This window comes from Malaclemys terrapin, chromosome 6 (genome assembly GCF_027887155.1).
Source record: "Malaclemys terrapin pileata isolate rMalTer1 chromosome 6, rMalTer1.hap1, whole genome shotgun sequence".
NCBI classification, from domain to species: domain Eukaryota; kingdom Metazoa; phylum Chordata; order Testudines; family Emydidae; genus Malaclemys; species Malaclemys terrapin.
The window spans coordinates 86,118,179-86,131,670 of NC_071510.1; the positions used below are offsets into that span (position 1 = coordinate 86,118,179).

At 40.4% G+C, this 13,492-nt stretch overlaps 1 protein-coding gene across 6 annotated transcripts; it reads left to right on the forward strand.

Moving 5' to 3' along the window:
* The first annotated feature begins 130 nt into the window (after positions 1–130).
* On the forward strand, positions 131–12,588 carry UTP15 (UTP15 small subunit processome component). 6 transcript variants are annotated; one of them, XM_054031647.1, is made up of 14 exons: positions 131–294; positions 1,159–1,255; positions 1,487–1,677; positions 2,469–2,561; positions 2,677–2,861; positions 3,853–4,031; positions 5,098–5,223; positions 6,120–6,255; positions 7,416–7,500; positions 9,374–9,523; positions 9,874–9,975; positions 10,179–10,306; positions 11,196–11,254; positions 11,902–12,588. In XM_054031647.1, the coding sequence occupies exons 3-14, from the start codon at positions 1,588–1,590 to the stop codon at positions 12,123–12,125; spliced, it is 1,557 nt and encodes a 518-aa protein (XP_053887622.1). In that variant the 5' UTR covers positions 131–294; positions 1,159–1,255; positions 1,487–1,587; the 3' UTR covers positions 12,126–12,588. The 6 variants fall into 6 exon arrangements, with proteins under 6 accessions (XP_053887622.1, XP_053887624.1, XP_053887625.1 ...); XM_054031649.1 differs by having other exon boundaries at positions 1,208–1,255; XM_054031650.1 differs by lacking the exon at positions 1,487–1,677.
* The last annotated feature ends 904 nt before the right edge of the window (positions 12,589–13,492 follow it).

Sequence of the window (13,492 nt, forward strand, 5' to 3'; positions counted from 1 at the left end):
CGTTACCAATAACGCTCGGTGCGATTGGACACGATGGTGCCCTTTTTCTTTTTCTCATTGGGCCTCTCAAGAGGTCACGTGGGTCAGAGGCGTGGGTGTGAGAGGGGATGCGTAGCGCTGCGTGACGCAGCAGTGATGACGCAGTTCTTTGGCGACAGGACCAACCTGATGCTCGATGGCAGCCGCCGTGGGACACAACGTGACTTCTGCCTGCTGAGGCGGTACCGGGTCCGGGCTCCTTCGTCCAGAGCTCTCCCAGTGACATCCAGTCGGGACAGAGGATCCGGCTCCGAGGTGGGGATCGCGATGGGAGAGAGCAGCGCTCCCCGCTCCCCCCAGCATGGCCCGGGAGGGAGCCGCGCTGCGCCGCTCGGCCTGGACAGCAGCCGGGCCCCGGTCTCTCCCGCCCGCCTCCTGAGGCTGGTGAGCTGTTGGCTCGTTCTGCTCCGCTCGGCGCTGTAGCTCCGCTGCTGGGTAACGAGCCCCTGTGCCTAGATACCCCCGCCCCGTGCAGAGCGCGGCGCCAGCCCGCCTGAGCCGGGCCCGACCGGCGTTGGGCTGCCCCGTCCCGTGTCCTCCAGGTGGGGCCTGCTGCTGAGCGACGGGGCTGCCCCTGTCCCAGGCATCTGGCGGGGGGCCGCTACTGCGCGCACCGCTCCGCAGCGGCAACTCCGTAACTATTGGCCAAGCTGGAGTCCTGCTGTGGCGGCTGGGAGCGGGGCTGTCACAGTAGCGGGGAGGGGGATAGTCGGGGTGGCGTGGAAAGGCGGGGGGGGGGGGTTATCACAGTGGCTGCGTTGTGCAGGCGCTGACTAGTGAGTCCTTAGGCTTGGTTTGAAATGTATCTATCTCCTGAGCAGGGCGCTGTGTTACTGACCTGTGTCATAGATTCATAAATTATAGGACTGGAAGGGACCTCGAGAGGTCATCGAGTCCAGTCCCCTGCCCGCATGGCAGGACCAAATACTGTCTAGACCATCCCTGATAGACATTTATCTAACCTACTCTTAAATATCTCCAGAGACTGAGATTCCACAACCTCCCTAGGCAATTTGTTCCAGTGTTTAACCACCCTGACAGTTAGGAACTTTTTCCTAATTTCCAACCTAGACCTCCCTTGCTGCAGTTTAAACCCATTGTTTCTGGTTCTATCCTTAGAGGCTAAGGTGAACAAGTTCTCTCCCTCCTCCTTATGACACCCTTTTAGATACCTGTAAACTGCTGTCTGATGTGATGAGCCTGGATGGAAGCTAAGGTGAGCTCACGTGTGATCTGATCCAGCTTCAACACTAGATGTAAGGCTGCTATATTAACCTACTGCATGCCCTGGCCTTACCTTCCCCACTGTCCCCTTCATACTTGGCCTTGCCCCCAAAACTTAAAATCAGGAGGCTGGATAAGATATTTCAGCACATTCATAATGGAATTTCACTTGCATTTTTTTATGGTTCAAATTTAAAATTTATTGTACACTCTTGTTTTTCAGCTGCACTTGCATTTAAAAAAAGAAATACCACACTTGCTTTACCGAGAGCATAACAGCAGGGGCTGCACTTGCTGCTTTTGGGAACCTAACTATATGAAATAATGGCTAGTTATAAACCTGTAGTGGTTCAGTCATTTCCCAAGCTTGGTGAGAAAATCACACAAGATACTTTGTATTGGAAGAATTACAAGGTAAGAATGCATAGTTAATATATGGGAATATAATTTAAGTGTTTGTGTAGTAGTTTTTGCTTAAAGATTTTTGTCTTGATTTTATGCAACAGTTTAAATGGCCAAAACTTAAAAACAAAAGACTTTCCTATCCATTGTTGTAACTGGACTATCTCTTTATGCACTTTATAGCAAAATAGCTTCAGTAGAGGTGACAACCTGATGGCTTGTTTTTAAAATCAAGTATGTATCTTACTCGTGTAATGAGTTTAAGTCAATATTTCAAGACCCCAGACTGACTTGAATCACAAATTGCTTCCTCTAATATATGCAGTTCGCTCTAATAAAATATGGTCACCTTCATTTATCTTACTGGCAATCATTACAGTAAGTTAATTGTAGAAAGTCTTTTTAAAAATGAAAATGTATACCAGACAGTTTAGGTATAATGTACATATGGGTATTTGAAAAGTACATATTTATACAATATGAGAATGTTTTGCATTTTGGCAAATTCCCTAGTAATGAAAGAACATAACGCTTAAAACATAAAATTAGAAACAAAAATTTTTTAAAGCAAAAAAAAGGGAAGTAAAATTTTGGGAGTGGCAACTAATTTTTTTTAAAAATACAGCCATGATTTTTTCTGTTCTAATTATTTAAAAGGATTTTGTAATTCATTTTAGAAATTAGACAATGGTAGAGTATCCATGTCAAGCTTTCATGTCTTTGTAAGACTCCTGCTAATAAAAAAAAAAAAAAAAATCTTTGATAAAGATTAAATTTCTTTAATCTCACTTCAATTCATTTAGACTCCTGTTCAAATAAAGGAATTTGGTGCAGTGAATAAAATTGACTTCTCTCCAATTCCTCCACATAATTATGCTGTCACGGCCTCTTCAAGGGTAAGTTTTCATAATAAGTCCTATTTTGTTTTTCAATTAGTGTTGTATGAGAATGTACTAATTTAAAATTTGTGATTTTTATTTTTTTATTTTTATTTTTTTATTTATTTATTAGATCCATATTTATGGTCGGTACTCTCAGGAGCCAATCAAAACGTTCTCTCGCTTCAAAGATGCTGCTTATTGTGCTACATATAGAGATGATGGCAGGCTGCTTGTTGCTGGCAGTGAAGAAGGTGTCGTTCGGCTATTTGATATCAGTGGAAGAGCAGCACTGAGACAATTTGATGGTCACACTAAGTAAGACCACATGGATTTATTCATTGTGTATAAAAGCTTTCTCATGTGTAAATTTTATGATTTGAAATACCATCGAATACTTTGTGAAGGCGAAGACATTAACAGAGTTCAAAAAAGAACTAGATAAGTTTTGTTACCCTTAATTTTATGCGCCAATTAAATTAGAAACACTAATGTATGCTAATTTTAACAAAAGGGAAACAAGGTTGTGGCCCGCCCTAAAGGAATTGCCAGGGTGTTATGAACACATAAGCAGAAATTCTTCGAAAACAAAATAATTATTTATTTAAAAGAAATAAGTGGTTACAATGTTTTTAATAAAGCAAGAAAGAATACATAGAACATAGTAAACCGCAATAGAATTACATTTAAAGAATCGTTTAATTAAAGCGGCGCACCAAAATAAAAGACACAGATTATATGGAATATTCCTATATCACATCTAGAATTATAATGTAAATACATTTAAATGATGTTACAATCTGATATTACCATTCTGTGGCTGGGGGCCAACCAGTCACAGGATGGGATGGGATAGGTGTCACTCAAACACAGGCATCTGGCTTTATTGACAACCACACCCAGTCACTCCTTAACAAGAAATAATAAAATCAGACTAACACTCACACCAAAATCCCTTACAACTTTTGTATAGAATTACTAGGCTCCTACCGTATTTAAATCTTCCCTTTATATACAAAACAATACGTAATTGCCCTTGATGGAGGGGTGGAGTGGTATTAATGCATATTCTAAGAAGAAAGTCAGTATAGCCCACATTTTGTGTTCTGTGCTTTTAATATAAACTTTGAACTGCTGAAGGAGTATCTAACTTGCAAGCTGCGGCACTATATTTTCCAGTAGCAGATATTTTGTTAGTCAGTTTATCATAGCACTTCAGATTAAGTGGACATATTTTCCTATAATAACTCTGCACTCAAAGTTTGAAGTACTTGTAGTAATCTTGGACATTGTTCGTTTTGGTTTCTAGAGCAGTACACGTAGTGGACTTTCTGTCTGATAAATACCGTATATTCTCTGGTGCTGACGATTATACTTCGAAGTTGTGGGATATTCCAAGTGCAACAGAAATTGTGTCGTACAGCGAGCATACGGATTATGTGAGATGTGGCTGTACAAGTAAACTGAACACAGATCTTTTTGTAACAGGTTTGTTCCGTAAAATACTCATCTGTCTTGAATTGGACTCCTATAAGGAATTCAGAAAAGCAGTTTCTTCTTGATCTGGGTTCCACATCTAAATGGCACTAATTTCCCCTCCCCTGGACTAGGAGTCTCCTGCCGTTCATGTGTGTTCTCTCCTTGATTTTTCTGTTTAAAATCTTGATTATCTTAGCATTTATCTTTACAGGATGATTCTTGTTGTTACAGTAGGACAGTGTGCTTGCCTCTTATGCCAGTTCTTTGTCTTTTTTGTTTTCTACCGTGTTTCATAGTGAGTAGAACAGTACTCTAGTCCTTTAAGGTTAATGATTCTGCTAAAATACTTACTAGACTATTTCTTGAGGTTTTTAAGAATAAGTAAGTAAGCATTCCACTTACCTAATACATCAATGCAATTGAAAATTTTTGCTAAGACTTTAGGAAAAGATGGCACCAGTGAACATGGCTTGTGTGGTCTAAAAGTTGAAGTTTCAAAACTGGAATAAATGCAGTTTAAGTAGCTATTAGAACCAACTGCTACTGAGTTTCCTGATATTTTCATAATATTCTAGATTAAATAACATGCACACTTGCACAGAACACTATCCGTTATATTGTGCTATAAGAGTTATCTAACGTAAAGTTATGGTTATCAAACCACTGGTTGGACTATAGTAATGCTTCATTACACTTGAAAACTGACATTCCAAGTTTTTACATGGTATTAAACATTGTCTTCTAGCTCTAGTAGTTCTTGTGATTCTTGCTGCTAGAGTCCTATGAATTCAAGGGTGGGTAGGAAGAAAACTGATCTGAATGACACGGATTGTAAGGTCCAGTGTCTTGGTAGGACTAAAGGTGAGATCCTTATACCACCTGAAAGATGGAAATACACTTATGTAAGATACTGGCTATTTAAATTGTGAAGCAAAGTGCTTTTCCGTTGGTCAGCAGTTCCTATGGACTTTGGTTTGAGATTGAACATTTTATCTTAGATGAGTGTGTGGGGTTTTCTGGTACTTGAAATGTTATGGATTCTTAAATTAAAACTGTTCACTGGGGTATTTTTCAGGTTCATACGATCACACTGTGAAAGTATTTGATGTACGGACAGAAAAAAGTGTTATGACTGTAGAGCATGGACAGCCTGTGGAGAATGTTCTTCTCTTCCCTTCTGGGGGTCTTCTAGTCTCTGCAGGTATTTGAACAAAATGAAATTTCTTTCCTTTCTTCTCCCCCTTAACCCGCTCTGTGGCTGCAAGTTATCACATTTGTCATTGCTGAGACTGAAACACCAAGGCTGAACACTTCTACTGCGTTATGAATTAATATTGGATTGAACTCTCGATTGTCATGCAGCCATAAGTGGCCTGGTTCCAGCTGTCTGAGATCCCACTATAGTAGTGAATTTGCTGTCTGTCCCAAGAGCTAAACTGAAGGAGTAGGTAGCAGGAGAGGGTCTTCATCTCTGTAGTCTGCTCCCACTTGCTGTTAATCAAAACTAAAACAAGAAACCTTTAGGACTGGAAACTGACTCTCTCATTGGCGTAGTGCCATATTGTGCAAGGGTGGAAGAATGGGATAAATTGTTTCATGGGACAAAGATTATTCTTGAAAGATGTGACTTTTTCTCCCTTGATCTGAAGAGCTAAGAATCTTCATCTTCTTCAGGGTCTTCCCCCCCCCCCAACCCCCCATTTGCTTGAACACAAACAGAAGATCCCCCAACTCCATACTGAGCCTCCATAATATTCTTATAGAGGGAAGTTACAAGTTTTCTCCTTTTTAACATCTTTAATAGACCATGATTGATGCCCACAGCTGCTATACCCTGAGTGATACAATATTTTTCTCCCAGTTGCTTCTAGAGGAAGATCATGTCTCCTATAGAATATAAACTCAAATTGGTTTTGTTTGACAGGTACTTACGTCATAATCGTAAGTGGACAAGGGTGGAGGCAGTAAACTTAGTGTTAAAAGGAAACCAAACTAGCAAAAAGTCATGTTCTTTTGTGCTCTTAACTTGAAAATTTATGCAAAGAAGCTTAAATGTGTACATGTCAAAACTGCTTTGCATGTGTTTCCTGTTTATAGGAGGCCGGTATGTTAAAGTCTGGGACATTCTAAAAGGAGGGCAATTACTAGTATCGCTGAAAAATCACCATAAAACTGTAACCTGTTTATGCCTCAGTAGCTCTGGGCAAAGGCTGCTCTCAGGATCATTAGACAGGTTAGTATCTTTCACTTGATCTAACTTTTTTTTTTAGGGGGTTTGTTATTTTTAAATTTGGGAAAAACACATTGTAGTCATGACTGCTATAGATCAAGGCAGGAGACTTCGGAAAACACCAGACTAAAGTAATAAAAGCAATATTTTTCATACTAATACTTCAGTTACTGGTGCAAGTAACTTTGAAACACATTCTGGGGCTTTGTTCTACCTTTAATTGTGCACTCGTAATTCCCATTGTCTTAAGTGGCAGATGAATAAATCATTCTAAGGGCCAAACTGATTTTTCACCAAATTGCTATTCTGTTTCCTGAAACTCCAAACTTATATTGCCCCCCCATGCCAATTGCTCCTATTTTAATATGAAAAGAGAGCTATACTTACTTACTAGTGCTTCTGATTTCAGTGTAGATCAGAGTCCTCTCTTGCTAATAATCCTCACTCGCACCTTACATCAAAAATGGCAACCTCCACCCCACTCTTTATTCATATTAGCACTTGTTCCCTACCCCCAATTGTGGCTGCCCTGGTCCTTACTGTCTACTCTTGATCCCTGGATTGGGTCACAGTTTCCCTTGGAGCTCTTTTGCTGAACTATCTCCTCTACTTTCTTCTGAGTATTTCCTTCTAACTCACTAGCAAGAGGGGTCCAAACCTTGCACTAGGTACTTCCCTCTGCCGAAGAGATTAAAAAGATAAAAGGTTCAAATGATTGAGCCATTGTTTCTGGCTTTTCCTTTGGTGCCTAGGGAAGGCAGTAGTACCGTGACACTCAGTTCATGTTTGGAAAGTTATTTGAAAGCTAGAAATTGAAATATTCTTTTAAATAAAAGCTTAGTTTCTGCAGAATCTGCATATTATAGACCAACCACGTAAATATATCGTGGAGGCCAGGTCTGGACCATGAGCCAGATGTTTGAACAACTATCTGATGGTACAGCAAGTGTAAGAGTTAGAGTATGAAATCTTTCTGCAGGCTAGAGAGCGGAAGAGACCAGTAAAAGTAGAATCTGTTGTAGAATGAAGCAACTTTTATGTAAAATGTATTGAAATCTCTTTAGATGGGTCTGTGACATTTGTAAGAGAGGTGAAATTCCTGTAAAATATCTAGACTGAGACATGGAAATGTAAAGTTGTAAATAAGTTGCTTTTCTTTGCAGGCATGTGAAGGTTTACAGTACAACCTCCTACAAAGTAGTCCACAGCTTTGATTATGCTGCATCAATTCTGAGTCTTGCATTGGCTGTAAGTATAATATAAAAAATTATTTTTTTAAGCTCTTTGGGAACTGGTGTATTAAAAAAAAATTATAAGTGGTTTACATAATTGATTTTAGCTTTTGTTGCAATCTCTAAATGTCAGAGGGATGCTATGTGTGTGAGGATCACTAAATTAATTCTACACATACAAGTATTACCTGGAGACTTTGAGTATTCTACATTAGGCTGCCATAACAATCTATTGGCTTAACATGCTGTCCCGCAGCTGAGTCTGGCACTGGTCTTAGTAGTGTACTCTGAGCTGGGAGTGTCTTGAGCAGTGTGCTCCCCCAAGGAGTGAGTGATTGGGAAGGGAATGTTGCTGTGTTCTGACCTTCACTTTGTATAGAATGCTGAACTCTTTCTTGTTGGGGAGCCTTCTGCAGCTCTAGCTGGAAGTGGACCAGTTGTTGAAGCTAGTCAGCGGTTGTGGGAGGACCTGCACCAGGAGCCTTTTAGAGCCAATCTGGTCTGGGGAGACATGGATAGAATCAAACAATTCATCTGCCGAAACCTTCCTCACTCTCCATGCAGGCTTCCCCTGTGATGGAGGGTTAAGGGTAGAGACATTAGAAACTAGTTTCCATAGGAGGAGCTATTGACAAACAACCTCCTGGCAGGGAATGCAGGAGCTGCCTGACAGCTCACTCCTACTGCAGGCAGAGCTAGCTGTGGCTGCTCTCCTGTCAGAACTTCTGCAGAGGAGGAAAGGAATGAACTGCTTGGCAAGCCATCCCTTTACCTTCCCTGCCTGAGAGTCAAGGGAAGAGCCGAATTCTCTGCTTGGTGGGGCCGAGAAGGCAGGTCAGACACAGCTCCCTTCTTCCAGCAATGGTAGTTCAGAGGGCCACCCATAGCTGGTAGAGAGTCTGGCATCAATTGACTACCTCTTCTCCCTTCCCATAGGCCTCCCTCCCCCCTTCTCTGGCTCTTCCAGAGGTCTGCTTTTCTTGGCCCCTCACAGCCATCTCTTGGGGGCCAGAGGGGAAGGGAGGTATGAGTCTCAGGGAATCTGTGGTATTTAGATAAATATGAGCCCAAAGAGTCGAAGATGCTAACATGACCCTGTCACTGTACAACATTAACAGTTTTAAACAAAGGTCAAGGTTCAGAGTATAGAGACCTCAGCCTGTTTAGTACCATGGGAAACATAAGAGCTACCATACTGGGTCAGACCAATGGTCTGTCAAGTCCAGTATCCTGTCTTCCATCAGTGGTCAGCACCAGGGATTCAGGGTGAGTGTACAGAACAGGGCAGTTTTGGAGATATCCACCCTATTTGGCTTCTGGCAATCAGAGGTTTAGGTTTGCCCTGAGCATGGGGTTACATTCCTGACTATCTTGGCTAATAGCCAGTGATGGACCTATTCTCCATGAACTAATTTAGTTCTTTTTTTAATCCACTTATCGTATACTTTTGAGCCTTCACAACATTCACTGGCAGTGAGTTACACAAGTTAACTGTATTGTGTGAAGAAATGCTTCCTCTTGTATTAAACCTGCTGCCACCTGTCATCAGGTGATCCCTGGTTTTTGTATTGTGGGAAAGGGTAAATAGAGAATTTTTTCCCCCACACCAGTAATGATTTTGTAGATCTCTATCATATTTCCTCATAATCATCTCTTTATTAAGACGACCAGCCCTAATCTTTAGTCTCTCCTCTGGGAGTTGTTCCATGCCCGTGTGTCCAAAAATTGTGCTTAGATCAGCAGGCCTTAGTACTTTGGGGTTTTTATCAGACCTGATTCATACAAAATATATTAACAATGTTTATATAACCTGAGAACTCTGCCTGCTATGGAAAGCTTCATCACAGCAAAAACATTTGGTTACTTACTCAATTTCTTGTTCATTTTAGCCTGAAGATGAAACTATAGTTGTAGGTATGACCAATGGGGTACTAAATGTGAGACACAGAAAACACGAAGAAAGCAAAGAACGTTTTCCAAAGAAGAAACGGCCAGGATACAGAACCTTTGTAAAAGGAAGAAACTACATGCCGAAGCAGGTATGGGGGAGAGGAAGAAGCGTGTGTGGTAGCTGCATTCTGTATAACTCTTCAAAATAAAAATTGCGCTTATTTTTTAAAATCTATCCATCTGATATTAGTATGAAGGGTTTTAAAGGGAATGATCTAACTAGCTGTGCTGACAACTGTATTTTTAACATGATTTTCCAAATACACCATTTTTTTTTTCCCCCTGAAAACTTTCCCAGAACTCTGATAAGAACAGAAGGCACCTGGACAGCAGATTGCAGTATCTGGAAAAACAATATAAAGAAATTGAGAAGTAGTGTTAGTGCTAACAAAACACTTAAACATGTTTGCTCTATCCTGAACTGTCCTTTCAATTCTAGGAGGATTTCTTTGTCAGTAAACCTGTGAGAAGTCACTTGAAAAAGTATGACAAACTACTAAAAAGCTTCCAGGTATCCAAGGCTCTTGATGTAGTACTTGAGGTAAGGCCATTACTGCTTTGTGCGTCAATACTCAGTGCTTTCATTTGAAATTTATATTTACATATTATGAAATTAATATAACTTTGAGACAGGCCTAGAAGGGGAAGAAATCTCTCTTGTGTACATAGACCTGCTTATGCGTATGTAGGTTTCATTTCATGTTGAAGATGAGCACTGGTACTAAACTCTTTACATACACTTAGGCCCGTAACAGGACGCCTGAAATTACAGTTGCAGTCATGCAGGAGCTAAATCGCAGAGGAACACTGAAAAATGCACTTGCAGGACGAGATGAAACACAACTTAGCATCCTCCTGGCTTTCTTGATAAGGTATCACTCACCTAAATTACCTCTGACAAGGCTATTTCATCAGGCAGATGTTTCTTGTTGCCAGCTTTTGCCACTCTTTTACCTGCAGACACCTCTTTCAAGACTGTTGGAGTGAAACCTTGGCCCCACTGAAGTCAACAGGAATTTTGACCTCAGTGGGGGCACAAGCTTAGAATTTACCCCTACCGTTGTTCACAGTTACTCTGTGTTCTTAATGGACTTGTGCTTATATGGTAACTACACTGCCTTTCATTTATAAAATGCATGTTGATCAAGTTTGCTGCTCTCTTTTTAGAGGAAGTCTGAGACCACCAAAAAGAGGATGAGGTTTCTTTAAACTTGCCTTCTTACCCCTTTGCCTGCAACCCTCCCACTCCACCTTAATGAGTCCTGTTGTCTGAAGCTTGTGTTTTATCTTCCTGTATTTAAAAAGAAAATTGCCACCTTTCCAAGTCCCAGTGCTTTCCTCATTGAGCGGTTGCCACGTGTGACTTCCTGATTATCCCATCCCTTGGACTGCTTTTACCAGTTGTCTGGTTAAACTTTTGTGTGGTAAATTGTACATGCGTATAGGGAAACTGTTTATTCACACTGGTGGTGTGGGAGTAAATGGCTAGTATCTTAATTTTATACCTCTCATAGAACTGGAAGGGACCTTGAAAGGTCATAGAGTCCAGTCCCCTGCCTTCACTAGCAGGACCAAATACTGTCCCTGACAGTGGGGTTTATTTTTTTTTTTTTTTGTTTGTGGGTTTTTTTTGTTCCAGATCCCTAAATGGTCCCCTTAAGGATTGAACTTACAACCCTGGGTTTAGCAGGCCAATGCTCAAACTACTGAGCTATCCTTCCCCTCCCACCCCCCATTTTAAGAATTGTTCTGTCTCTGCAGGTATGTGGTTGAGCCAAGATTTGCCCCTATGCTGATAAAAGTTGCAGAAATGATTATTGGTAAGTAGCAACAAAGAGTCCTGTGGCACCTTGGAGACTAACAGATGTATTAGAGCATAAGCTTTCGTGGGTGAATACCCACTTCTTCAAATGAATGTACTGTACCAAAAGGAAACTCCTAGTAATCCAAGCTAAGCTTACGCTGTTCCAAAGAGTAAAGTTCTACATTTTGCCTAACGACCCAGCGTGGAATTTAAAACTGATATAATAAAAAGCTAGTGGTCAAAATAGAGATCAGAAAATTCCAAGCTTTATTTTTTTTCTTGCCAGATGATTGATCAGACTGTACACTTCACTTTGATTAATGTTCATTGTACAGAAGAGCACCCGTCCCAGGCTCTGAATGCCCTCAGCACTATTTTTATGCAGTTGTGTGGTATGACTAGCTTCCCCAACTTCTCCCAGTGCATAATACCACAAGTAGTAAACATTTAAACAAAATTTAAGCCCCCTTCAGGCTTACTAGCATGAAAGTTACTATAAGATATATCAATAACTTTTCAGAAGGCTATTAAAATATTCTCCATCTTGCCACGAAGCAAGACTTATCAGAAATAACTATATATTTAAAAAATAAAATATATGCTTATAAAATATGAACCAATGGATATCCGCACATAGACTAACTTTAACTTTCCTTCATCCAGATATTTATCTCCCTGTGGTTGGACAATCGGCAGTCATTGATAAACAATTCTTAAGACTCCAAGAGATCATAGAAAAAGAAATTGATTACCAGGCGGAACTACTTGAAGTTTTGGGAATGATGGATGCACTGTTTGCTACCATGACGAGGAAAAAGGCCACTTCTCTAGAGGAGAACAAAACTCATGGTATTTTGAGGGTTCCGGAACAAGCTACAAGTAACTAACTGTCTAATTCCATACGTCATATTTGTGGAAAATTCATTGGATTTAAAATCTACGAAGCTTTCCCCAGATTTCAAAATACTACTTTGCTTCAGGAAATGGAAACTACTCCTGCAGGATGTGTTTTGAAGAGACTGGATTAATGATGACAGAAAGAGCGGACCCTTTCAAGACAGACTTTCCATGTAATTTTTTGACCACAAAGATTTTAAAGTTTTATTCTAAAGCTATTTAACTACTAAAATACATTTTGTGGATCAGTACAAAGTGAGACTTTGTTCCTCCAAATAAGTCTATGAACTTCATTTTATATTGCTCCTCTTTTCTCCTCTTCTTCCCCCCCCCCCCCAAAAAAAAAAAAGATTGTTTGTTTAACTTTAATATACATCAATCCTGTAAGAATTGGTATATCTCAAATCTCAGGTACTTGGCCACAGGAATAAAACCAAGTATGACTTTGACATAGCTTGACTGCATCGTGGCGTTTTTTTCATTCCCTTTTCATTACCCAGTTCAAATATTTGGTATCTTAGTAAAAAGCAATTCTCTCTCTCTCTCTCTCTCTCTCTCTCAGAAAATAGTGGACAACAGTGAAGCATTTTTTAGGGGTACAGGAAGAGTCTGAGTTCAGTATCTTTACTGAAATCCTTGCAATGTATTCACTTTTGAAAAGTGAATGCTAACTCATAAGAATTCTAGGCAAAATAGGTTATTTGGATTGAGTTTTTCCCTTAAAGCAACTTAGGTTTATTTATTTTTTTAAACTAACTAAATTACTCCTCAGTGAGGAAATCCTCAGTTACAGTTCCAGCACCAATATTAACTTTTGCTCCTTCCCCTGCCACTCTCCCCATATCAGCTGAATCCCTTCACTTGCACTTAAATCTGCCTTATTGCTTTCATGAGTTGTTTGTTATAACCTTGCACCCACCCTTAAACTTCTCAAGTGTTGGGGAAGGGAATTTTTGGTTTATATTGCCAAGAGGCTTCTGGTGGTCAATAGTGCATGTGTGTAGGTTGTGGTGAGGACACAAGTTGATTTCTAACATGCATCTGCCCTGACCTGGATTTGGAGGGTCACTGGGATACAATATGATTTAAAGCCTACAAAGGGTGATACACATGATCTCGGTGTCTTGGACCGATGTGGCAGATACAGATATTCGTGGCAGAAATAAAATGAGAAGTTCATGTAGATTTTAGCTAAAATCCTGGATATCTTGCAGTTTAGAGCGATTGAATCTCCAGCCTGTGTACCCATTAACATGTGCAGGCCAGTGTGTATTTTACTTATGGATACTAAACAGGGAGGGTGAAGGAGAGAGGTTACAATTGATACTGGAACACTGAAAACTTTGACTCCTAAGCA

Bases quoted from the DNA above. Each gene is read 5' to 3' on its own strand.
- UTP15 (XM_054031647.1), top strand. From the start codon at position 1,588: ATGGCTAGTTATAAACCTGTAGTGGTTCAGTCATTTCCCAAGCTTGGT. The intron at 5,224-6,119 runs GTATTTGAACAA...TCCTGTTTATAG, and splicing joins GGGTCTTCTAGTCTCTGCAG to GAGGCCGGTATGTTAAAGTC. The intron at 11,255-11,901 runs GTAAGTAGCAAC...TCCTTCATCCAG, and splicing joins AGTTGCAGAAATGATTATTG to ATATTTATCTCCCTGTGGTT.